Source organism: Callospermophilus lateralis, chromosome 7, assembly GCF_048772815.1.
Source record: "Callospermophilus lateralis isolate mCalLat2 chromosome 7, mCalLat2.hap1, whole genome shotgun sequence".
Taxonomy (NCBI): Eukaryota; Metazoa; Chordata; class Mammalia; order Rodentia; family Sciuridae; genus Callospermophilus; species Callospermophilus lateralis.
Window position 1 is genome coordinate 110,415,290 of NC_135311.1, and position 27,700 is coordinate 110,442,989.

Genomic DNA, 27,700 nt, shown 5'->3' on the forward strand with positions numbered 1-27,700 from the left:
TTATGCAATGAGCAAGATAAAATTAGCTCAGTTCTTCCTACTTATGTGATGATTCTAGGAAAGGGGAAGAAGAGAGCAGACCTTATGAACATTTGGCATTGCCCTAAGCCAAGGGACCTTTCTCTCATATTTGAAGGAAATAAGGATCTGAAATCCTTTGAAATCTTATTATTAACTGAAGGGACTCAGAACTTTTTTAGTTTCTTTATGAGCTTTGGACCTCTAAAGTATTAGTTTTGCCTTTCATGGTCAGGGTTCATTTCTGAACTGCATTTTTTTTTTCCCTGTAGCTCTACAGTTCTGTAGGTATCTTGTTTTGTAAATGTTTATAGGATACATATCTTTATGTTCAGTTTTCTTTTTATTAAAACTCAAAGAAGTCTTAAGAGTGTGCAGTCCTGATTTAGCTCACTCTTAAGCCAATGCTATCACAGAGTAGAAGTGGTCATTAGCGTCAGGATGATTCTGTTATTCTGCCTCTACCTATAGCTAGCTGTAACCTGAGTCTTGTTTCCTGTGTGAGTCTTTCCTACAACTTCCTTAGACACAAGGACTTCAATTTGGAGTAAATTTGGATATATCTTGTTCCTTGAACTCTTTTTTTTTTTTAATATTTTTTAGCTGTAATTGACACAATTCCTTTATTTTATTTATTTACTTACATGTGGTGCTGAGGATCAAACCCAGGGCCTTGCACATGCTAGGTGAGTGCTTTACCGCTGAGCCACAACACCAACCCCCCTTGAATCCTTTGACATTTAAAAGTAATCTGTCGGGGCTGGGGATGTGGCTCTTGCAGTAGCTTGAGCATGCTTGCAGCCCAGGTCCGATCCTCAGCACCACATACAAACAAAGATGTTGTGTCTGTCAAAAACTAAAAAATAAATATTAAAAATTCATTCTCTCTCTCTCTCTCTCTCTCTCTCTCTCTCTCTCTCTTAAAAAAAATAAAATTAATCTGCCAAAAACAGGCAGCTGCTGCTTTGGGAACATTTAACTTCAACAGACAATAAGATAATATATGTAGAAAATACCAAGGAATCCATAAAATTACTGGAACAAGTAAAAAGGATTAAGCAAGGTTGCAGAATACAGCTCAATATACAAAAATTAGTTATATAGCATTGAATGACCTCAAAATTAAATTATAAGAAAACAATTCCATGTACAATTGCATCAAAAAGAAAAAAATTAGGAATAAATATGAAAGAAGAAGGGCAGGACATATGCTGAAAAACTACAAAACACTACAAGAGAAATTACATAAAATATCAATATGTGGAAACACATCCATGTTCCTGGACTAGGAAACTCAGTATTGTTAAGAGGGCAACTCTCCCCAAACTAATCTATAGATTCAATACAAACTGCATCAGAATCCCAAGAGAATTTTTGCACAAATTGATGTGCTGATCCTAAAAGTTATATGGAAAGGCAGAAAACGTAGAATAGCCAAAACAGTTTTTAAAAAGAACAAAAAAACTCGTCTGAGTCTGGTCAATTGATTTTTACCTGAAATATCAAGGCAACTCAGTGGGCTAAGGATAGTCTTTTACACAACTTGTGCTAGGAGGATTTGATACTCACATACAAAAAGATCAATTTAGAACCTTACTTCACTCCATATACAAAGATGAAAATAGAATACAAACATAACATATGTTAAGAGCTAAAACTGTAAAGGTTTTAAAAGAAAACCAGAACAAAAGTCTGTGTGAACTTGAGTTAGGCAAAGACTTCTTAGATATAATACCAAAAACATACTTCATAAAAGAAAATAAATAAATATATTCTAAGACTTCAGCCAGACATGGTGACACATACCTGTAATCCCAGTAACTCAGGAGACTGAAATAGGAGGACTGCAAGTTTAGTCAGGCTCAGCAGGTTAGTAAGACCCATAGCCACCTGTCTAAAAATAAGAAAAGACTGGGAATACATAGCTCAATGGTAAAGTGCCCCTGGGTGCAATTCCCAGTACCAAAAAAAAAAAAAATTAAACTTTGAACCTCAAAAGATAGTTTTAAGAAAATAAAAACATAAGAACTTACAGTCTAATAAGATGACTAACAACTCAATTTCAAAATGGGCAAAAGAACTTAATGGCCATTTTGCAAAAAAAAAAAAAAAAAAAAAAAGATATATAAATTGCTAAGAAGGAAATGAAAAGATTCTCAACATCAGTAGTTACAGGGAAATGTAAATAAGAGCCATGATGAGATTCTACCTCATACCCACTAGAAAGACTATGTATTTTTTTTTTTTTTTAATGCAGGAAAACTTTTTACAGAAACAAACAAATCTGTAGAGACAAGAGGGCAGATAAGTGACTGCCAGAGAGAGTGAGAAAAGAGGACTAATTGATTACAAATGGTCACGTGAAGTTGTTTTTTGTTTGTTTGTTTTTGTTACCAGGGATTGAACCCAGAGGGTGCTAAGCCACATCCCCATATTTTTATATATATATATTAGTTGTCAATCGACCTTGTTTTATTTATTTATATGCGATGCTGAGAATCAAACCCAGTGCCTCAACACATGCTAGGCAAGTGCTCTACCACTGAGCCACAACCCCGGCCCCTGTTTTGAAACACCATCTCCCTAAATTGCTTAGGGCCTGGCTAAGTAGCTGAGGCTGGCCTCAAACTTGCAATCTTCCTGCCTTAGTCTCCCGAGTTACTAGGACTACAGGCATGTGCCACCACGCCCAGCTTAATGTAAGATTTTACATGAGTAATAGAAGTGTTGGATCTAGATTGTGATGATAGTTGTACAGCTTTGTACATTTTCTAGAAATCACTAACTTGTATGCCTAAAACAGGTCAACTTTATGGTATGAAAATTATACTTCAATAAGGGTGTTTTCTTTTTTAAGACCAAGTAATCTGTTGAATTCAGAACATGGGTATTCTACAAAATAGATGACTTATTCTAACAGATCAGTGACTTGGTGGGGGAATAATAGAAATTTTTTTAAAATGAAATAACCAAATGCTGTGTGAGACCTTAAGTGGATCCTGATTCAAACAACCAACTGTAAAAGGACAAATCTGAAATAGAGATTGGATATTAGATAACATTATGAAATCATTGATAATTTCATTAGGCATGGTATTGACATAATGGTTATATTTTAATGTCCAATCTTATCAGTTAGAAATGTATATTCCTCATACTGACGTATTTATAAATAAAACGTTAAATCTGTCTGAGTGCAGTGTTGCAAGCCTATAATCCCAGTGGCTTGGGAGGCTGAGACAGGAGGATCGCAAGTTCAAAGCCAGCCTCAGCAATAGCAAGGGGATAAGTAACTTGGTGAGACCGTCTCTATATAAAATACAAAATAGAGCTGAGCATGTGACTCAGTGGTTAAGTGCCCCTGAGTTCAATTCCAGTTACCCTCCCCCTGCAAAAAAAAAAAAAAAAAATAGTTATATCTGGAGTTTGTTTTAAAATACTGTATTAGGGAGTGGGATATAGCTCAGTGGTAAAATACTTGCCAACCATGCATGAGGCCCTGGGTTCTATCTCCAGTAGTGCAAAAATAAACTATATTAGTTTGCCAGTATTGCTACAGCAAAGTACCACAAACTGAGTAGTTTAGAGCAACCGAAATGTATTGTCTTATGGTCCTTAAGGCAAGAAGTCCAAAATATCAGCAGGGCTGGTTACTTCTTGACAGGGAGACTGTTCCATGCCTCTCTCCTAGCTTCTAGAAACTTTAGATATCTTTGGCTTATAAATGGCATTCTCCCTGAATCTTAATATTGTCTTCCCTCTGTGTGTCTGTGTTGGTGTCCAAATTCCCCTTTTTATAAGGACACCAGTTATATTGAATTGTGCCCCTTTAATGACTTTATCTTAGCTTGATCATCTGCAAAGACTGTATATCCAAATAATATTTCACACTCACAGGTACTGAGGGATATAGGACCATAACATCTTTTAGGGACAGATACAATTCAACCATAATTAAACTATAGTAAAAAATTTAAAAGGTTGATACAATGTTAATTGTTGAATCTGGTTGATGAGTACATAAAAATGTATCTCTCATTTTGTGTATGTTTGAAATTTTCCTTACTAAAAATTATTCTAAACCAGTTGGATGGCACATGCCTATAATCCCAACAACTTGGGAGCCCGAGGCGGAACGAGGCGGAACGGTCCTAAGTTCAAGGCCAGCCTGAGCAAATAAAAAAAAAAAAAAGGGCTGGGGATATAGCTCCATGGTAATGTGCCCCTGGTTCAATCCCCAGTACCAAAAAAAAAAAAAAAAAAAAAAAATTAAGAGCAGTGAGAAAGCAGCAGAGACTCAATTCACAATTTCTATAGCCATGTCTTTAGTGTTCTTCACAGTAACCAAAAGGTGAAAGCAACCTTCTTATCAACAAATGCATTATAAACAAAATGTGGTATATACTATATACATATAACAAAATATAATTCAGTCTTAAAGAGGAAGTTTTGATAACTGCTACAAAATGAACCAAAAAGACACTTTGCTAAGTGAAATAAGCCAGACAGAAAAGGACAAATATTGTATGATTTCTCTTTTAAGAGGTACCTAAAGTATTCAAATTTATAGAGAAGAGATTGTTGAATGGGGGCAGGAGTAAATGGGGGAACTGGAGTTTAATGAGGGTAGAGTTTCAGTTGGAGAAGGTAAATAAGTTCTGTAGGGGCTGGGGATGTGGCTCAAGTGGTAGCGCGCTCGCCTTGCATGCGTGCTGCCCGGGTTCGATTCTCAGCACCACGTACAAAGATGTTGTGTCCGCCGATAACTAAAAAATAAATATTAAAAATCTCTCTCTCTCTCTCTCTCTCTCTCTCTCTCTCTCTCTCTCTCTCTCTCTCCTCTCCCCTCTCTCACTCTCTCTTTAAAAAAAAATAAGTTCTGTAGATGGGTATTTGTGATGGTTGCACAATGTAAGTGTACTTATGCCACAGAACTGTATACTTGAAAATGATAAATTTTATGTTAAATATAGTTGACTACAAAAGGAAAGAGGGAGGCAAGAAGAAAGAAAAGAGCAGGAAATTCTGTTTTTTAAGGAATAATGAGAAAAATTGCTTAGTTTGAAAAACTATAAAGTGCACTGTGGAAGAGACCAGGTCTATCTTGTTATCTCTTTATTCTAGTTGAATTCCTGTTGCAGTTTGGGTCATCAGTAAATGTTATAGAATGTGTTTTCAGTGTTAGATTCCTAAGTATGTTGAATTTCAAAAATCATTGTTCAGAAGGAATTTTGTCTTCTTTTTTGGTTTAATGTTCTTAGTTGTAGGTGGACACAATACCTTTATTTTATTCGTTAATGTGGTGCTGAGGATCAAACCCAGTGGCTGACGTGTGCTAGGCAAGCACTCTACCACTAAGCTACAACCTCAGCCCCGAATTTTATCTTCTTCAATAGACGGTACTATGTACATTTGAAAAGAACAAATAATGATAAGATCCCAATCTATTCCAGGAGCCATTGTTTTAGTATGATTTAAAATAGGAGGAGGAGGGCTGGAGATATAGCTCAGTTGGTAGAGGGCTTCCTCGCATGCACAAGGCCCTGGGTTCAATCCCTAGCACCAAAAAAAAAAAAAAAAAAAAAACAGCAGTAAAATAGGGGGAGAGCTAGCTCAGTGACCTAGTTCTTGCCTAACATGTGTGAGGGGCTATTTTCGACTCTTAGCACTGCATATAAAAATAAACAAAATTAAATACAAAATAGGGCTGGGGATGTGGCACAGTGGTCAAGTTCAAACAAAATAAAATAAACAAAACAAAGGCATGCTATCCATCTACAACTATAAAAAAAAATTAAAAATAAAATAAGTGGAGAATGAAGGATTCCTGGAGGAAGTAGATTCAAGCTGATCCTGAAAGAAAAAAAAAAAAATGCCCAGGATATAAGGAGGCAGAATAAAAGAGTAGACAAAAGACCTAGAGGATAAAATGGGAAGAGTAAAGGAAGTGGGAAATAAGACAGTTGCCTCTATAGAGAAAAGGGGGGCCAGTGGAGCCAGTGCCCTGTACATACCTACTTCACTTCACCCATTGTCACACTGCAAGAGCATTAGAGCTTCATGGACCTTTCACAGTCAAAGGAAGTGGATTACAGAGTCTTAGGAGAATTTTGGATAAGGTGAAATTCACAATAGACATTGAAACACATGGAGGGAAAAGAGATTGTGGAGCTGATTGCCTCACAGGAAAGGAAAGTACCACATCAACTGAGAAATATGGCCCAGCTGAGCTCAGAATGAAATCTTCACTATACACTGGAAATGTTGTATGCAAACATGAGTGCTCATGTACAGCTGGTTATGAGACTGCCAAAGCCAGGGCTCTGTGTGGCACTGAGGGCAAGTATAGATATTCCATTATGCAATAGGCTAAGAACTTTCATGAAGTTTTGCTTTTTTTTTTTTTTTTTTTTGGTACTGAGGATTAAACCCAGGGGTACTTTACCATTGAGCCACATCCTGCCCTTTTTAATTGTTGTTTTGAGACAGGGTCTCACTAAGTTGCTTAGGGCCTCACCAGATTGCTGAAACTGGCCTCCAACTTGCAGTCCTCCTACCTCAGCCTCCCAAGTCTCTAGGATTACAGGCATGCTCCACAAGGTTCTAGGTTTGATCCTTAATACTACAGAATTAAATAGGTAAATGTCATTGATCTTTGTGTGAAATTGTAAATGCTTATTGTTTGATGCTTCCCAATATTTATTTCGCAAACAGTGGTATTATTCTAAAGTAATATCACTGTTAAAAAATATTTGTGGGGGGGCTGGGGTTGTGGCTCAGCAGTAGAGCGCTCACCTCACATGTGCAAGGCCCTGGGTTCGATCCTCAGCACCACATAAACATAAATAAATAAAACAAAGATGTTGTGATCAACTACAACTAAAAAATAAATATTTAATAAAAATATTTGTGGGACTGGGGCTCACTGGTAGTGCACTTGCCTGGCATGTATGAGGCACTGGGTTCAATTCTCAGCACCACATATAAATAAATAAAATAAAGGCCTATCAAAACTAAAATTATATTTTAAAAAAATATTTGTGATAAGTGTTGGTGAGGATATGAGGGAAGAGGCACAATCATACATTGCTGGTGGGACTGCAAATTGGTGTAACCAATCTGGAAGGCAGTATGGAGATTCTTTGGAAAACTTGAAATGGAACCACCATTTGACCTAGCTATCCCACTCCTTGGTCTGTACCCAAAGGACTTAAAATCAGCATACTATAGTAACACAGCCTCATAGATGTTCATAGCACTCAATTCACAATAGCTAAACTGTGGAACCAACTTAAATGCCCTTCAATAGATGAATGGATAAAGAAACTGTGGTACATATACACAATGGAATATTACTCAGCATTAAAAGAGAATAAAATTGTGGCATTTGCAGTTAAATGGATGGAGTTGGAGAATAATCATGCTAAGTGAAGTAAGCCAGTCTCAAAAAACCAAAGGCCAAATATTTTATCTGATAAGTGGATGCTGATCCTTAATGATGGGGAGGGTGGGATGGAGGAAGTTTGATTGAGCAAAGTGGAGGGAGAGGTGCAGAGGGGTATGGAGGCAGGAAAAATGGTGGAATGAGATGGACTTAATTTCCCTAGGTACATATATGCCTGCACATATGGTGCGACGCTGCATCATGCACAACAAGAGAAATGAGAAATTGTACAATGAATAAGAATGCATTCTACTGTCATATATACCTAATTAAAATTAATTAATTAATTAAAAATATTTATGTGTGTCTGTATGGTACTGAGGATTGAACCCAAGGTACTCTATATCCCAGCCCCTTTATTTTTTTTTTTTTAATTTTATTTGGAGACAGGGTCTCACTAAGTTGCCCCAGCTGACTTCAGACTTGTGGTCCTCCTGCCTCAGCCTCCTGAGTAGCTGGGATGACAGGTGTGTGCCACTGTGCCAGGTTAGAAATGAATTTTTAATTGTTTTTTTTTTTTTTTAATTTTTAATATTTATTTTTCAGTTATTGGCAGACACAACATCTTTGTTTGTATGTGGTGCTGAGGTTCGAACCCCGGGCTGCACGCATGCCAGGCGAGCACGCTACCGCTTGAGCCACATCCCCAGCCCGAATTTTTAATTGTTATTTTAATTATTTGACCTATTGGTTTTGTTCTATAAAACATGTTTTATTTCCCTCAAAAATTTAAATTTTACAAATACAAATTCTAAAATCTGCAACTTATTCTTTTAAAAACATGTCTATAAAAATAACTCACGAGCTGGATGCAGTGATACATGCCTATAATCCAAGTGACTCAGGAAGCTGAGGCAGGAGGATTGCAAGTTAGAGGCCAGCCTTAGCATTTTAGTGAAGCAGTAAGCAACTTAGCAAGACCTATCTCAAAAAATAAAAGGCGATGAAGATGTGGCTCAGTGGTTAAGTGCCCTAGGTTCAATCCCCAGTACCAAAAATAAATAAATAATAATAACAGAGGTATTCCTTATGTTCCTAATGGCTTAAATTGTCCTGGGCATCCTAGACTAGTATCTTTGCTCATTGTCCTGCTCTGCTTTTCTAAGATCTTTTCTTCAGCAACTCCTTTTTATTTTCTTATAGATATTTTTTTAAATATTTAAAATTTTTATTTATACATATATTTTTTATTTTATTTTATTTTTGTTAAAGGAAGAGGAGAAATTGTCTGTGGGGGCTTTTCAAAGATCTTATTGACTTTGAAGTTTAAACTTTTTATACCATTTCTTTGTGCTTTTGTTTTCATTTTATCATTGAAAGGATTCCCACAGATTTTTCATAAACTGTTTTTTATTGCAAGGGACTTTTCCTATGGTTGGAAAATTGTTTTGTTTTTGTTTTATAAAAAATTATAACTACTTCTAACTGTCTTATTTCCATTTGTCGGTTTCATTCCTTATTATATACATACCCAAAACATCATCCTGAGAGTAATCCAGTTATCCAGATTTTACTGGTGTATCTTGTAAGGTTTTTTTTATTTTTGGTTGGGGGGTGCTGGGGATGTAGCTTGCATGAGACTCTGAGTTCAATCCCTAGCACCACAAAAATAAATAAGAAAAATAAAAAATAAATCTTTATTTCTAATATTATTCAAAGACAATAAATGAAATAAAGAAACTTCCTTTTTTTTTTTAAGCAATTTAAATGTCATTAGTGTCCCAGTCCCAAATCACTACATAGTTAACATGAAAGAAAAAAGAAAAATCGCCAAATTACCCATCTCCATTTCTTCACCATATCCCAAATTTATGTTCAGTTAAATCTTTATTTCTTTAAGAATGCTAGTTAAGCCAGGTGCAAGTGACACATGGGCCTGTAGTCCCAGTGACTCGGGAAGCTGAAGCAGGAGGATCAAGTGTTCAAAGCCAGCCTCATAGCAACTCAGCAAGGCCCTTAGCAACTTAGTGAGACCCTATCTGAAAATTAAAAAAAAAAAAAAAAAAAAAAAGCTGGGGATGTGGCTCAGTAAGCCTTCCTAGGTTCAATCCCTGATACCAAAAAACGTTGAAGTGTTATATGAATATTAGTGCCATTTATAATTGATAATAGTTAAGACTGTGATTGTTCAAACTTTTTAAAGTTATTCTTACCCTGGCTATTCAAGTTGACCTAAACAATAAAAATGAGAGTAATATATCTATATCAGAAGTTATTTGTGAGAATTAAATAATAATATATGATTTAAAAAATTTGTAAAATAGGAGATGAACAAAAGAGTGCAACTACCCTCACATTTGCTAAAATCAATTTTAGCAAATGGGGTTTTCAGAAAGTTGGATTTTCTTTCTTTCCTTCACCCTCATTGTGTACATTGATTGGCTTGTGAGTTGTGTTGTGTTGTGTTGTGTGTGGGATTCCAAAGTCTCTGGCTCCTCTATTTCCCTTTTGGAAATATTTTTGCCCCCTTTTCCCAAAGGAGTAAAAGCCCTTGGTGGTACACCTTAATTTATGTAAGTACTTCAGGGTTTCTAGATCTTTTGAGAATAATTTTCCTTAAAACTATAAGCCAGTCAGAGGACAGGAACACAGAAGAAAGATTACAACCAGACAGCTATAACTGGACTCTCCATTTTTTTCACTCCACTCTTTCCCACTTCTCCCCAGCTATTTGTTTTCATTAAATACTAAGATAACCTAGGAGATTGCAAACCTGGCATTTTTTAAAAGCTGAAATCAGAGATGGCAAACTAAAATAGTAACTAGCCAGATGCCTTAATTTGATACAGTGTTTTCATTTCTTTATTTATTCAACAGTTATTTAATTAGACATTCTGTCAGGAATCATGCTGAATGCTAAGGCTATGAAGATGAATCTCTGCTCTCTGCTGCATTTCAGTCTAGTGAGAGAGAGAAGTAAATATGCTATTCCATTATTGTATGGTAAGTTACCTGGTAGAAGTAGGCACCAAGTACTAAGGGAGCACTAACTAGGATTCTAAGTCAAGTTTTCCTGGAGGAAATGTATCTTGGATGAGTTCTGCTGGATGAGTGAGAGTAAGGAGTTAGGAATTTTCATAGAATTCTGCTTCATATATGAATATGGAATAATACATGCCTGATCTTGGAGGTAAAAGAAAATATAGCTAAAGTGTAGCCTTCAGAAAGTGGGATAATTAGTGTAGAGGCAGGAAAATGTTAGTTAAAAGAATTGTGAGTAGGAGTATGTGACATAATAGAAAGTGGATCGTCAGTGATTTGAAGACTTGCCAAATTGCTTTTGAAGCCTAAAAGCCTCCAAGAGTATGAAAGAGTGTTTCTATAGAAAACTATTATGATTTTATATGGTAGGATCAAAGGTGGTGTCCACCATCCTGGTCTCCCCAGAGTTGGGGGTAGACAGCATGGCTCTAAGCCTTAAACACTTCCAGATGCCTAGTATGTGATGATAGAATGGAATCCCTGTTACCTGATTATAAGCATCTTCTTTCCTATTCTTTTTTCAGGTACCCTAGAATACACTTCCATACCGGCCTTGTGGATGCCCATCTATACTGCTTAAAAAAATATGTTGTGGATTTCCTAATGGAAAACAGGTAAAAAGGAGGGAGATAATCTTTCTTTTTTTTTTTTTTTAATTGGTTGTTCAAAAATTTACAAATATTGCAGAATTACATCGGTTACACATCCACATTTTTACATAATACCATAATAGTAACTGTTGTATTCTGCTGGGAGATAATCTTTCTTTCTTCCTCCCCCACTTCTTGTTTTCTTTTCTTCCTTTCTTTTCTTTCTCTCCCTCCCTTCCTTCCTTTATTCCTACCTTCCCTCCTTCCTTATATTTGGGATCACACCCAGGGCTTTGTACATGCTAGGCAAGGGCTACATCACTAAACTATCCCCACCTCAACTTAAACCTTCTTAAAGTTAGACATCGGTTTATATAAATTACATAGTTGAGTCTCACCTTTGTTTTGGAAATGAAATAGTGTTTTTGGTATATTATTTATTTTTGCCCGTACCAAGGGTCTCCTGCTTATATTTTGAAGCCCCATGTTAGAAAAAAACAGCAAAATAATTTTTCAGAATTTACCCTACGAGGCACAGTGGCACATACCTATAATCCCAGCTACTCAGGAGACTGAGACAGGAGTGTCCCAGGTTCGAAGCCAGCCTAGACAACTCAGTGAGACCCTATCTCAAAATGTAAAATATTTTGTGGTGAGGATGTACCTCAGTGGTAGAGCACCCCTGGGTTCAATCCCCAGCACAGAAAAACAACAACAAAACCAGAAAATAAAAACTTAGAATTACCCACAATGGCTCTTTTTGTACAGTCTCAGGCTGTTCTTCCCTTTTTGTACCAGCGTAAGCTTCCCAGTTCTTAGGCTGTTTGTTTCCAAGAACATTTTCTTCCCCTAGGTAATTATCCTCTAGATAGGCCCTCTTAGCAAAGGGCTAGAGACATACTCTGAAAGAAGAAGAAGGAAAAAAAAAAAAATACAGCAATTTTCACACCAATTTTAGAGAATAAATTCCTTTGGGTGAACTTTCATGAAAGTAGACGAACAAATTTTGGTATTTTTTTCCTATTTTGTTTTGAAAATACATTTATGAGCCTTAAATACTTCCCACAGGCTATATCTGGTACATCGCAGTACTTGGGTTGCCAAAGAGAAAAAAATCCTTTTGATTCAACTCAGGTGTGCTCTACCACTTAACTACATCATCAGCCCCATTCCACCTTTTTTTTTTTTTTTTTTTAAATTTTGAGTGTCTCACTGAATTACCCAGGCTGGCCTCTAATTTGCAATCTTTCTGTCAGCTTCCCAAGTAGCTGGGATTATAGGTATGTGCCACCATGCCCTGCAGAAAACCTTCTTTTGAAGTTGGATTTCAAGGATTGGTGGATCTGGAGATTGAACCCAGGGATGCTCTACCACTTTCTATCCCTCCCTTCCTTCCTTTATTCCTACATACCCAGATCTTTATATTTTGAGATAGGGTCTCACTAAGTAGCCCGAACTTGCAATCCTTCTGCCTCAGCCTCCTGAGTAGCTAGGATTACAGGTGTGTGCCATTGCACCTGACTGATCTCAAAGTTGTTTTTTGTTTGTTTGTTTATACTAGGGATTAAACCTTCAGGGGGCACTCAAACATTAAGCCATATCCCTAGCCCCTTTTTATTTTTTATTTTGAGACTGGGTATCACTAAATTGCTGAGGTTGATCTCAAACTTGCAATCTTGCCTCAGCTTCCCAAGTCACTCGGATTATAGGCATGTGCCATAACACCTGCTTGAAAGATTTTTGATTAAAAAAATAAATGCAGCTAGAGTCCTCAGAGAAATAGATAGGAAAATATTTAATAACTTCATATTAAGAAGAGCAACTAGGGGCTAGGATTATGGCTCAGTGGTAGAGTGCTCACATAGCATGCATGAGGCACTGGGTTTGATCCTCAGCACCACATAAATGTAAAATAAAGATATTGTGTCTACCTAGAACTAAAAAATAAATATTAAAAAAAGAAGAAGAAGAGTAACTAGTTTCCCTTCATGACTGCTGGGTAAGTTTCTGCCTCCAGTAGCACTGGTAGACCAGAAAGCAAGCCCTACATAGGAAGTTCCCTCAGAGCATCTTGGGCAGGGAACCTTAAGAACCTGGGTATAAACACTAGCTCTTCCCTGAGCCAATAGACTTGGATACATACAGGAATATTAAGGAAAGGAGAAATGTTCCTCTGTGCCCTGCATGAACTTTCTTGCAGCATCCTGGCCTTCACCCCAACACCTGCTGAGCTCCTATAGGATGGAGCTAATAGTAAGATTGTTATTTTTGTTTCACATTCCCAGGACACTGATGCCCTGTTCCCCTATGACTTGTTCTTTTTTCATTCCCTCAATGTGTACTTTTTAAGCACTTCTTATGAGGGAGGCATTGTGCTAGATGAATCATGGGATCAATAGTGAATAAGCAAACATGGCCCTGCCCTCATAGAACTTACATCCTAAACTCTGTGGTGGATTTTGAAGACTTTACTTTTCAAACAGCAGGGAAACTTGCTTCCAAGATTTAAAGAGTGATCCAAAATCTGTTTCCTAGTTATCAGTTTGTAGTAAAAAAGTAAAACTGACTGTTGGCTATTGAAGGATTTTTTTAAACTCCCAAATGAAAATGAAATAAGCCCTGACCTTTATGTGCTGGAAGGGGATGCAGAAGTTATAGAGACTATGATCTTTTTAAAATTATTTACTATGGAAAATTTTACACAAATACATAAATAGAGAAAGTAATATAATGAACTTTCATTCATCCATCCCACAGTTTCAACAATTATCAGCACATGGCTGATCTTGTTTTTATATGCTACAGCTCATAATTTAATCTTTAAATATTTAAGTATATATCTTTAAAATATAACAATTCTTATAAAACACCTCAATATCATTATCACTTCTAAAAAAAAAAAAAAATACTACCAATACAATACTTTCTTAGTATTGTCAAATAGGATTGTGGCTTTTGGTGTTCGGAGATGCACGCAGTTTTGCACCAAAACTGGCCTCATCTTGCCTGCTGTTGCTTATTTTTAGCTCATTTAGCTACTACCAGTACTATTCCCACACCTGGCAAATATAGTGCAGTTATGTGTGCCCTAAGGATAGACCTGAAGTTGATGTTGTAACTGTCATTCCTGTCCAAAATTTCTGTTGAATGGGACTTTCTCCAAGCCTGGTATAATAAAGATTGATACAGAGCCTTAACTCTAACTACCTCCCCATCTCAAGATCTGTTGGAGACACTTATCTCTTTTCTCTTAAGATCTGTTAGAGACATTTATCCCTTTCTTCTCCCTATCTATCTTTATCTCTCAGAGTTTTTAGAATCAAAGGACATATATTTAAAATTGGTAAATTTCAACGTATTAGAAAAACTATAAAGGTACAGTGGGTGGTACTTGAGAGAGATTCTTTATTCCTGGCTAGAATAATGGAGGTCTTTGAGAAATTGTGGAAGATGAGATTTAAATAGCTCGGTGGTAGGTAGCAATGTGTAGAAAGCCTTGAAGGCTGAGCATGGAGTTACAAACTTTTAAACAGACTGTCTTGGCCAAGTGCAGTGGCACACACCTGTAGTATAGCTTCTCAGGAGGCTGAGGCAAAAGGATTGCTTGAGACTGAGAGTTTGAGGACAGCCTGTCTCAAAAAAATAAATACCAATTAAAAGGTCAACGCAATATTCTTATATGAAATGAGCAATGATACAACCTGGCAGGGAAACAGACCATCGTGCTTGGGAAAGAGATTGCTTCAAGATAAGTAGGAGTCATTATATGATAATCTTGTCAGAAAGTGATGATTCCTTTAGTAATGGAAAAGAGAGAGTAAACCTAGGTAATACAACTTCAAGAAAGTTGTGCTTCAATAATCCTTTGCTATATTTAACCTATGAAAGTTAAAATATTCTACTCCATGTTCCTTGTATAAAAGACTTCAAATTTTCTGTTAAATAATGTTTCTCTTTTGTTACTTGTTACATGTTAACATCTCCCATCCTAATTCTGGTTTGTTTTTGTTGTTGTTGTTGTTGTTGTTGTTGTTTAGGGGTTACTGGGGGTTGAGCCCAGAGGCACTTTATCATTGAGCTACATTCCCAACCTTTTTATTTTGAGATAGGGTCTTGCTAAGTTGCTCAAAGCCTCCAAAGCTGTTGAGGCTGGTCTTAAACTTGCAATCCTCCTGCCTCAGACTCCCAAGTTAGTGGGATTACAGGTATGTGCCATCATGCCCAGCCCCATCCAAATTCTTTGAGAATGGAATGGATACCTACCTGAATTGGCAAGGCATTCAGTATTATGAAAGTATTATCAAATTATGAAAAAAAGAGACATGGCTATCTGCATTTGACTAAGCAGAAAAACTATAAGAACACCTGTGTGAATAAGAAAATCTGTACCATCTTAGACTAAAAGTTTAGTGACTGAACTCTACACATTTTAATTTTGTTTGTTTGTTTGACTGGGCGTGGTAGCGCACACTTGGAATCCAAGTGACTCAGGAGACTGAGGCAGAAGGATTGCAAATTTGAGACCAGCCTCAGCAACTTAGCAAGACTAATGAGCTAAAAATAAGCTACAGCAGGCAAGATGAGGCCAGTTTTGATGCACTGCCTGTATCTAAAAGCACCAAAAGCTTGGTGAGTGGAAGGAAAGAGATGCAGTGCAAACAACAGATGTAATTTCGTACTCCTGTGAAAAAAGAAACATGGCTATCTGCATTTGACTAAGCAGAAAAGCTATAGGAAGACCTGTGTGGATTAGAAAATCTGTACCATCTTAGTCCAGAAGCTTAGTGACTGAACTCTACACGTTTTAATTTTTTTTTGTTTGGGCATGGTAGTGCATACTTGGAACCCAAGTGAATCAGGAGACTGGGGAAGGGGGATTGCAAGTTTGAGACCAGCCTCAGCAACTTAGCAAGACCCTCAGCAATTTAGCAGGGTTGTTTCTCAAAAAGGACAGGGGATATAGCCTAATGATAAAGTGCCCCTGGATTCCACCCTAGTATCCAAAAGAAAAAAAAAAAAAAAACAAGTTTTTGTTTTTTGTGGTGCTGGGGATCTAACCAAGAGTCTTGTACATTCTAGGCACACTCTACCTCTGAGCTACACTCCTAACCCTTTGAAGTTTTTAATCCAGTTCTGAATGATATATGAAGATGAATGTACCAAAAAACTCTCTTGAACATTGTAATTCAAAATGTATATCCATAGCCAGAGCAGAGCTTAGATTGAATATTGTGATGGTGATGCCTCTTGATGCTCAATAGTGAGCTAAAGGTTCCTCACTCATTTTCAATGTCAGCTGGAGTAAGCTTAAGGAAGCGGGACTCTTAGGAGATCTAGAAACCCAAATATTGGCCCAGTTTTTTGCTTGTCTTAGGAGGTGTTGCACCAAAATAGAGACCTGAGTCAGGGTCCTAGACTGACACTGTTTCAATGAAAGGAATCAAGCAGTATGCTAGCTTCCTAAGCTAATGTCACAGGAGACAGGCATTTTATACCAGGATTAGTCCTGATTTCTGTTTAGCAAAGAATTCTTGGGGGTGGGGGGGTATTTCTCTCCTTTTCCCTAACTTGCTAGTGCATTTAAAAGACCTAGAGAAGATTAATCTTTGTTTTATCAATTATCCTCCCAACTGTACTCTACTTTCCTATAGTGAATTTTATTTTTACTGATAAAATATTAAATATAAATCTCATTCTGAGTACCACTTTAGATAGGTCTTATAAATTCTGATACAAAGCATTATTTTTACATATTATGCAATTTCAGTTTACATTTCCTCTTTGATTCAAGGATTAAGATAATAAGTTCTTTCTGGGAAAGAATGAATTTATTTCTTAAATTTTGTTGTTATTGTTATTTATTTCCAATTTTATCATATTATCAAAATATTTGCTATAGTATTTCAAGTTCTCTAAATTTATTGAAATTATCTTTTCAGTCTAGTACATGGTTGTTTTGTTAATATTTTATAGGCAGTTGTAAAGAAAGTATATTCTATAGAATTGAGAAAAATATGAGATCTTCCTCATTAATCATGTTATTTAGGTCTTGTATCCTTAAGATTAGTCTTAAAAGGAAGAATCGAGTACTTCCTTCTTGTCCAGAATAATATAAAATTACAATCAATCTCTTTTAGTGTTAGAATCTGATCCTACTGTGAAATACTTACAGTCTTAGAATTGGTCTTCAGAGCAGGGAGAGGAAAAAGAGAGAAGAAAATTACTTTGAATAGCACCAACAATGTACCAGGTACTACTAGACTGAGTGCTCATTCAGTCCTTAAAATAGTTCTTTAGCCGGGTGAGGTGGTGCTCACCTGTAATCCCAAGCGGCTCAGGAGACTGAGACAAGAAGATCGCAAGTTCAAAGCCAGCCTCAGCAAAAAAAAAAAAAAAAAAAATGAGGCTAAGCAACTCAGTGAGATCCTATCTCTAAATAAAATACAAAATAGGCCTGGGGCTGCTAAACACAGTGCTTGCCTAGCATGTACAAGGCCCTGAATTAAATCCCTAACACCACAAAAAAAAAATTAAATTCTCTCCTTAGGTATTATCTTTATATTATAGAGGAAGAAGATGAGACTTAAAAGTCATTTGTTTCTGCTGAGGTGTAACTTAGTGGTAAACTGCTTACTTTGCATGGTGAGTATGCTAATTCCCAGTATTCCCACCCCAAAAGTAATTTGCTCACCATCATACAGCCAGAGCCTCAACAAAATCAGTCACCATTGATGAACTGATTGCTAGCAATGTCTACCACAGATATTAGATATCTATATTACAGAGATATGCAAGCATGCACATATAACATACCTGAAAAGATAAGAAAACTCTCATAATTTCCTAGCCTGAGCTATATAAGGATGCAGAGAAGAAAGGATGGGCCCCACAAAGTAAAGCCAGGAGTTCAGGGTAAGCAGTCATACAGCAAGGTCAGAATCAGGATGATAATTAAAGCTGCGTGCAAGCTGAAGTTATGGAATAGAAAAAGCATAAGAAAGCACAATAAAAATAAGCAGCAAAGATGAAGGACCACATAGTACCATTAGAGATAGGTAATAGTTGCCTTGGTTATTGTTTTTGCTTTTGTGGTTTGGTTTGGGCAAGGATGGTTTTGTTTGCTATGCGGGGGCGGGGGGGGTTGTTTTGTGAGGGGGCTTTGTTTTGTTTTGTTTTGGTTTTTTTTGTGGAGTTTTTTGTTTTGTTTTGTTTTTTGGTGGGATGCTCTACCACTGAGCTATATCTCCAGCCCTTTTTATATTTTATTTTGAGACAGGATCTGCTAAATCACTAAAGCTGGGCTTGAGCTTACAATTCTCCTGACTCAGTTTCCCAAGGAGTGTGTCACCTTGCCCAGATGGGTCTTCATTGTTCAGTTCAAGCATTGATGTGGCTTTGCTAGTTGGTTTTCTGTACTTCAGTGTTCTAGGGATTACATGGTGGGCCTTTATTTCAATAACAAATAAAATTAAGCAAAGACTGTATTGAACTCACCTGTATAAAAAACTCACCTTTTGTTTGTTTGTTGTTGTTGTTTTTTAAGCCCAAGAACAAAGCATAGTAAGACTCTCTCTCTAAATAAAATACAAAAGGCGGGGGGGGGGGGGGGGCTGAGGATGTGGCTCAGTGGTTGATTGCCCCTAGGTTCAATCCCCAGTACCCAAATAAATAAATAAATGTTTGAAAAGAGCTGGGGGTATAGCTTAGAGTTAGGCTGCCCCCCAAAAGGAAAGAAAAATCCAGAAACAGTCCAGATATATTGGGGAAACAAAGGAAGAGTTATCAGAATAGGAGCAGATCAAAAGAATGATGCCACAGAAAGTAAGGGAAGAATATTAAGTAATGACCTATAACTGTAAAATTGAAAAAATCAAAAGAATATAAAAGGAAAATATCAGTACTATAAGGTAACTATTGTGAACACTTAAATGTATTTCCATTATTTATATATATATATATATACACACACACACACACACACACACACACATGCACACAAATGCACAATTGAACTTACATTGAAATTTCCTACTTCATTATTATTTCATGAGCATTTTCCTGTGTCATCAAAAATTCTTTATAATCTCAGTTTTGCCTATATGATATTCTTTTACATAAGGGCATTATTATTCTGTTGTTGGTTATTTGTTTTCTATTTTTATAAATAGGATTAAAAGAAATACCTTTTCTCCAAGATCTTTATATAGCAATTTCATGAAACAAGGAAGGTACTTTCTGAGAAAACTATAAGAAAGAAGGGAGGAGCTGGGGTTAGCTCAGTGGTAGAGCACTTGCCTTGCACATATGAGGCACTGGGTTCGATCCTCAGCACTACATAAAAATAAATAAAATAAATAAAGATGTTGTGTCTTTTTTAAAAATATATCTTTATTTATTTATTTTATGTGGTGTTGAGGATCGAACCCAGCACCCTGCGAATGCCAAGCGAGTGCACTACCGCTTCAGCCACATCCCCAGCCTATCCCCAGTGTCTATCTTAAAAAAAAAAAAGAGGGGGCTGGGGTTGTGGCTCTGTGGTAGTGCGTTTGCCTAGCACACGTGAGGCACTGGGTTCGATCCTCAGCACCACATAAAAATGAATAAAGATATTGTATCCACCTATAACTCAAAAATAATTAAAAAAAAAGAGAGAGAGAGAGAGAAGGAAATCAGGTATAATCCCAGTGACTTGAGGAGGATGAGGCAGGAGGATTGACTTGATCCTTTAAAAATAACAAAAACGATTCAAGGTCAGACTCTTACTTAGTGAGACCTTTCTCAAAATAAAAACAAAAAGAGAGATGTAGTTCAATGGTAGAACACCCCTAGGTTAAACCCCAGTACCATAAAAAGAGAGAAGGAAGATTGCCTAGCAAGTGTATGGCCCTGCGTTCTACCCCAAGCACCTTTAAAAAAAAAAAAAATGGAATGGAATGGGAGAAAAGAAGATTGACCAGGGCCCTGTAACCTTCTAGCAGCCTTTAGGCCAAGGTCAAAATGTTCACAGTGGTTCACACTAGCCTTGTATAATTTCTTGGCATAGCTTTGAGCTGCCTCCACTCTGACTAGGAAGCAGGAAGAGTAATTGTGTCCTCCCCTATGCTGTTAAGCCAACTGCATTATGGGAATTGGCCTAAAGCTGAGCTCCAGCAAAAGTGGGTGAGTCCTGGCAAAACAGTTTCATATCCCCTCTTCAAATCACTGACCTCCTTGAGCTGATAGGGCTGTTTGCCAAGGCTTGTTTGCTTGCCTCTTGCAGTGAGAGTTCTTTTTGGTTCATAATGTAAATATCATGGCCCTGAAATCCTCCAGCTGTCCATGCTTTGTCACTTCTTCAAAAGGAACTGACTTGTTTTCCAGTGGAGGGGGCCAAGAAACATTTGCTACCCACACTGGTTTGGAGCATTAAAAGGGGAGAAAAAAAGCTAAGCGTAAGAGTTGTTTCATTCTTTGTATTCATATGGAAATTTTTAATCTCCATCAGAGAATCAGGAGAAAAATCACATTGAAATTCAATACAAGAACTTCCAGCTTACACAGCATTTTTCAAAGATGTTTGACTTGATCCTTTAAAAATAACAAAAACCATGAACTGTGTAGCTCCAGGACTCAAATTATCCTTACTCTTCTCAGCCTTTGCTTTTGTCTTACCCTCTTACCTGCTCTCCATCTGTGTGGTCCTGTGTCTACATGATCAGCTTCTTTGAATAGGGGCTGGGATTGGGGGGGACTGTGCAGTAGCAGTCTGGTTTATATGGCTACCTATACTTTAACCCTTCTCTCAGGCCTTCTTGTCTCATCTCCTAGAATATTATAATTGGTTCCTCTATCTTTAGTCTCCTTATTCCTGGCTTCCTCACACACTGCTACCATTATTACCTTACTAAGAAATAAAACTGGGGGCTGGGGATGTGGCTCAGGTGGTAGCGCGCTCGCCTGGCATGCGTGCGGCCCGGGTTCGATTCTCAGCACCACGTAAAAACAAAGATGTGTCCGCCGATAACTAAAAAATAAATATTAAAAAATTTCTCTCTCTCTCTCTCTCCTCTCTCACTCTCTCTTAAAAAAAAAAAAAAAAAAAAAAGAAATAAAACTGGGGACTGGGATTGTGGCTCAGCAGTGGAGCACTCACCTAGCACATACGATGCCCTGGTTTCGATCCTCAGCACCAAGTATAAATAAATAAATAAATAAATTGTGTCCAACTACAACTAAAAAATAAATATTAAAAAGGAGGGGGGGCTGGGGTTGTGACTTAAGTGGTAGAGTGCTCGCCTTGTACATGTGAGGCACTGGGTTTGATCCTTAGCACCACATAAAAATAAAATAAAGAATTATATCCACCTAAAACTAAAAAATAAATTAAAAAAAAGAAAGAAAGAAAAAATACTGATCATGTCGCTTTCCTGTTTAAAATCTACCACTGGCTTCTCAGTCTAGATTTTCTAGACCACCACAGAACACTTCCAAAAATCTGGCTCCATTTCCCACCTGATCAACTTCATCTCTCTCCACCTTTCTCCTTAAACACATATCAGGCCACTGCCCACTGAATTATTAATTCCTTAAAGTCAGAAACAGCATATTATCAAAACCAAGCATAGCAACTGGAATATAGTAGATACTTGGTAAATGCTAAATAAATTAACCAATGATTTAAAGTTCTAACAAGGTGCAATGGAAAGAGCAAACTGAAAAACATGTGCTAGTCTCTCATCCAGCTGCTTTCATTTCCTTTGCTAAGTATAAATCAAAAGCATATTCACTGTATTAAGGATCAGGTCTCTTCTTCCCCTGTTATAGATTCCTGATCACTTCTACCCAATATCCTGTCTTGATACCCACCAGGAAGCAGCGTGCTTCCTGGGATGCAAAAGACCAAATTGTGAAGATCTCCAAAGTTCTTGACCAAGATTGATTAATGCTTATATTGAGGTGATTTTAAAATAGTAGAGGGGCAGGGGCTGTGGCTCAGCGGTAGGTAGAACACTTGCCTAGCATGTGCAAAGCCCTGAGTTCGATCCTCAGCACCACATAAAAATAAATAAATAAAAATAAATGTATTGTGTCCAACTAAAAAATAAATATTTAAAATAAATAAATAAAGAGTAGAATTTGGGGGGATTTTTTATTTTTGTTTGTTTACACTCTGGGAGTTCTACATATTGGTCTGTGATCTTACCTTCCGTAAATGATATGATTACATGAAAGAAAATGGAAGTTAACTTTATTGTGGAAATTCTTTGATAACCTTTAGTATTTAAATAGGCACAACTGTTCTAATGTAAGGGAACCCATTCTTTTTAGTAGGTAAGAATGTAAAGTCTTGGGCTTGGGTTATGGCTCAGAGGTAGAGCACATGCCTAGCATGCATGAAGCACTGAGTTTGATCCTCAGCACCACATAAAAATAAAATAAAGATGTGTCCACCTTTAACTAAAAATAAATAAATAAATAAATAAGTATAAAGCTGCTTGAGAACTACTTAGTCTTTAGAATGGATCTTAAATTTGCAGAGTGTCTAGATCAAACCAGCAGAGTAGTACCATAGAAACTAAGAAAAAAACAAAAGGCAAGAAACTAGCCAGGCCTGGTGGCGCATGCCTATAACCCCAGCGGCTTGGGAGGCTGAGGCAGGAGGAACGAGAGTTCAAAGCCAGCCTCAGCAATGGCAAGGTGCTAAGCAACTCAGTGATACCCTGTCTCTAAATAAAATACAAAATAGGTCTGGAGATGTGACTCAGTAGTCAAGTGCCCCTGAGTTCAATCCCCAGTATCCCACACCCTGATCAAAAAAGAAAAAAAAAAAAAAAATGGCAAGAAACTTAAGAATGGCCCAAGGTTCTTTTCTTACTCCCCAGCCATCATGGCAGCTGCTCTTGGTTGGGGGCCATTTCTTACCTAAGGCAATAAGGTGGTGGCCTCAAATAAAAGGAAAAAGTCTCTGGAGTTGATTGACTCTGGGCTCCAGCTTGTTATAAAAAGTGGAAAGTACGTATTGGGGTATAAGCAAATTCTGAAAATGACCACACAGGACAAAGCAATGTTGGTCATCCTTGCAAATAACTGTTTAAATACATGTGCCTATACATACATACACATGTACATTCACATGCCCAGCTTTGAAGAAATCTGAATAGAGTATTATGCCATGTTAGCCAAAACTGATGTCCATTGCTACAGTGATAATATTGAATTGGGTACTATATGCAGAAAATAATACAGAGCATGCACACTGTCATTAATCCAGGTGATTCTGATATTGTTAGAAGTATGCCAGAACAGTCTGCACAATTTTTCTTTAATAAAATGTATCAGTGCTTATTTTAAAAACAAAAAAGAATAGCCTAAAGTTTTAAATTTTTTTTAAACAATACCTTCTTTATTTTGTTTATTTTTATGGGTGCTGAGAATTGAACCCAGTGCCTCACACATGCTAGGCTAGCACTCCACCACTGAGCCACAACCCAGGCCTTAAAATTTTGATAATTTGCATAAAGAAGAAAAAAAATCACCCATAATTCTACTCAATGAGAGAATATTCCTATACATAGTTATGTTTAACACAGCTGTTAACATTATAAAATTTTAAGATATATAATTCACAACCATAACAGATTAAAGGGGGAAAATACGATAAACCCCAGGGATGTAAGAAATGCTTTTTTCCCCCCAGTACTGGGGATTAAACCTGGGAGTCCTCCTCTACCACAGAGTTCCATTCCAGCCCTTTTTTGTTGTTGAGACAGGGTTTTGTTCTCTTGCCCAAGCTGGCAACCTGGCCTTGAACTTACGAACCTCCTGCCTTAACCTCCCGAGTTACTGGGATTATAGGCATGTGTCACTGCACCCACCAAAAAAAATTTTTTTTTTTAATAAAACTTAGTGCCAGGCTCAGTGACTCACACCTCTCATCCCAGTGACTCGGGAGACTGAGGCAGGAGGATCTCAAGTTTGAGGTAAGCCTCAGCAACTTAGTGAACCCTGTCTCAAAAAGGAAAAATAAAAAGGACTAGGGGTGTTACTCAGTAATACCTGGATTCAATCCCAGTACCAAGAAAGAAAGGAAGGAAGGAAGAAAATTCAGTATCATTTATAGATAAAAGCTCTTAATAAGTTAGGAATGAAAGAAAGAAAGAGCTCAGCTTTTTCTTGTAGGTTGTAGCTCAGCTTTCCTAGCATGTGTGAGGCACTGGGTTCGATCCTCAGCACCACATAAAAATATATATAAAAAGTTATTTTTTTAAAGTCACTTGATTTAAAAAAAAAAAAGTTCAGTATCATTTATAGATGAAAGTTAGGAATTAAAAAGAACTTCCTTAACCTGATAAAAGATATCTATAATAAATCTAAAACAATCATCATTCTAAATAATAATGGAAAAATTCCATTTAAAATCAGGAATAAAGAGCTGAGTGCAGTGGTGCATACCTGTAATTCTAGCTATTCAGGGGACCGAAGCAGCAGGATTGCTTAAGCCAAGGAGTTTCAACACCAGCCTGGGTAACACATCAAGACCTCATCTCAAAAAAAAAAAAAAAAAAAAGAAAACTGCTCTTGGTATTGCTATGTATTAGAGGTCTTAGATGATATGCTAAAATTATGAAATAAATAAATAGAAATTAAAGATATAGAGATTGGAAAGGAAGAAAAATTGTTTTCATGTTTTTAAAATAACTTTCCTCAAAAGACCAGAATATTCTGCCTTCTCATGGGTTGTTGCCAATGAGGAGGCAGAGCACCATGTTTAAATACTTGTGCCTACACATACATGTACATTCAAATACATGCTCCACATACCATGTATGTGGACTACATGAAAGATTTTTCTACCTTGACAAGGTTTTCTTAGATTCAGTATATTACCTTCCCACCCCACGAGGCAGATAAAGAGAACTCAGAGCCTCTGCTCCTCCAGAACTGCCAAGTCCATTCCATGTTTGATCTCTTTCAGTCCCAAGGTGGTATGTTAAGATTTGGCTTTCCCCCAGATACACAAGAGTTTTTGATCCCAATAGAATCCAATCTGTTTTCTCATATTTGGTCACTCTTTCTTCCTAGGTCAATCACTTCTATCCGGAGTGAACTGATTCCATATTTAGTAAGAAAACAGTTTTCCTCAGCTTCTTCACAACAAGGGCAAGAAGAAAAAGAAGAGGATCTAAAGAAAAAGGAGCTGAAGTCCTTAGGTCAGTGCTTGGGTTGGGGTAATAAGAGAAGAGGTAAGAGTTCTTTGGAGAGAGTCCCAACCCAAAAAGCTAGTCTTAAGGTGGCAGACTTTTGTTTAGTCTACAGGGCAAGATAGGCTAGCTGACCCCACTCTCTGAGCTCTGGGTAAGTTTGCTTAGCAAGTTCTGTCACAGTGTTCTTTAGGGACAGGCAGGTCAAGCTTCCAGACCCATTGTGTGGTTCATAGATCTATATGGTTCTTCACTAGACCATTATGTCTTTAAACTCTCTTTGCCATATCTCAGTTGTCTGGTTCTTCAGGGTCTGCATAAACCTAGTCCTGATTATACTCAGCCTCTTTTGTCTAGTGAAGGAAGGTAAAGAAGTGTACAGTTACAGTCCAACTAGGGACCAAAAAATATTTATCAAATGAATAAACAGTATAGCTTAATGATTAAGATCATAGTACTTGGCATCAAACAGACCTAGGTTTGAAATCTGCCTCTTAACTGACTCTGTGACCTGAAGCAGGTTACTTAGCCTTCTTGGTTTTCTTACCATAAAATAAAGGATCTGAAAGGGTTATTGTGAGAGTTGAAAAACTGGAACCCAGTTACTCTGGCTCCAAGTTATATGCTCCTTCTTTCTTAGCACAGCTGATATAGTAATAAAGACTAGCAGCACAAAGCCAACGTAGCAGATCACTAAAGCCTGAGTACTTGAGTACTTGCTTGTGTTCCTTCTTGATTTACAAGAATCATCTCTTTTATTTTCCCTAGAGTATTTGGTTATTGTTCAAACTTGTTTATGGGACCTCTATTAAGCTTTTTTCCCCTTCTTTTGTGAACCTAGGGGCACTTAACCACAACCCCAGTCATTTTTTAATATATATTTTATTTAGAGGCAGGGTCTGAGTTACTTAGGGCCTCTCCAAGTTGCTGAGGCTGGCTTTGAACTTGTGATCCTTTTGCCTCATCCTCCCAAGCTGCTACGATTATAGGCATGTACCATCACACTGGGCTTATCCTATTAAGCCTTTTTATATCAAACAATATTTCAAACACTCAGAGAAATACATTGCCTCCTTAAATTTGATTTAGTGTTTCTGATTGTAATGGGATTTCCAAAGGGTTCATGTTAACTGTACCCTCTTTCAAAATTTGACTGATTCTATATCCCCTTGGTCATCTCTCTCTATATATATATCTCTTTTATTTGCTTGGATTGGGCATTCTGAAGATATTTACAGTTTTATAAAAGAAGCCAATACACTGACCTTGGCTCCCTATGATGCCTGCTGGAATGCTTGTCGAAAAGATCGGTGGGACAACTTGGCCAGATCACAGGTGCGCTGCTATGTTCACATCATGAAAGAGGGGCTCTGCTCTCGAGTAAGCACACTGGGACTCTACATGGAAGCAAACAGACAGGTGAGAAGATGGGTTTAAAAGAAGAATCATGGGGCCAAGTGTGGTGGCACATGCCTGTCATCTCCAGAGTCTGAGGCATCAGGACCATGAGTTCAAAGCCATCCTCAGCAAAAAAAAAAAAAAAAAAAAAAACAAGGTGCTAAGCAACTCAGTGAGACTCTGTCTCTAAGTAAAATACAAAAAAGAGCTGGTTATGTGATTCGGTGGTTATGCGTCCCTGGGTCCAATGACCAGTACCCCAAAAACAGAAGAAGAATCATGGAAGCTGGATGTGGTGGCATATGCCAATAATCCCAGCTACTCCAGATACTGAGGCAGGATTACAAATTCTAGGTCAGCCTAGGCAATTTAGTGAGACCCTGTCTCAGAAAAATAGCTAGGTTTGGGGGGTTTGGCTCAGGGATAGAAAACTGCTAGCATGTGTTAGGCCCTGGGTTCAATCCCCAACACTATAAAATAAATAAATGTATAGATATAAATAAATTTAAGGAATCATGGAGCTCCTGCCCTAGAAACTGAATCTTTTGTCTTATTTCTTCATTAGATATATAGTAACTTGTTCAAAATTCCTTTCATTCCCAAGGCTGAACAAGACCTGACATGTCAGGGAAGAAGATTGGTGTGCCTAAATAAAGTAAAAGGGGAGCTGGAGGGCCTGGTCCACAGAGGGAAGGCCTTTGTAGCTCCAAGGCTAATATTTCCAGGAAGGCTAACTTCTGGCCTTTGGGTTCAGCAGCTTCTGCCTGTTATGTTACATGGGAATATGTATAGTATTTACTTGATAAATAAGCAGATACATACTGTGTAATCATTACATAGACACACAGAGGAGGCTTCCTTAAGAAAGTAAAAGACAGAGTTTAAAGCTGCCAGATAGCAAAGCCTCGAGGAAAGTATGTTAGAGAGAATTGCCTGTAAACAGTACTAGTAAGGAGTCTTGTCCCAAAGAGGCTGAGCACATGCATGGCCCTGGTAACAGGACCTAGGATAACTATAATCAGGACTCATGGTGTTCCTTGCCCCCATCAGACCTCTTTTCCCAAGAAGTACATTGTCGGCATCTCAGA

General features: G+C 37.5%; 1 protein-coding gene and 1 pseudogene across 5 annotated transcripts in view; both read left to right on the forward strand.

Moving 5' to 3' along the window:
• The window catches only part of Eif2b3 (eukaryotic translation initiation factor 2B subunit gamma), a 105,625-nt gene that overhangs the window by 58,530 nt on the left and 19,395 nt on the right, over nt 1–27,700 (forward strand). For 4 of the 5 annotated variants that reach the window (XM_076860563.1, XM_076860562.1, XM_076860565.1 and 1 more), the window contains 3 exons: nt 10,969–11,058; nt 25,096–25,223; nt 26,443–26,633. In XM_076860563.1, the coding sequence (XP_076716678.1) occupies nt 10,969–11,058; nt 25,096–25,223; nt 26,443–26,633 (409 nt within the window). Of the gene's footprint in view, nt 1–10,327; nt 10,406–10,968; nt 11,059–25,095; nt 25,224–26,442; nt 26,634–27,700 lie in introns of those variants that run through there. The other variant, XM_076860566.1, reaches the window with a different exon arrangement.
• Nucleotides 11,785–23,364, forward strand: LOC143403441 (large ribosomal subunit protein eL30 pseudogene; annotated as a pseudogene).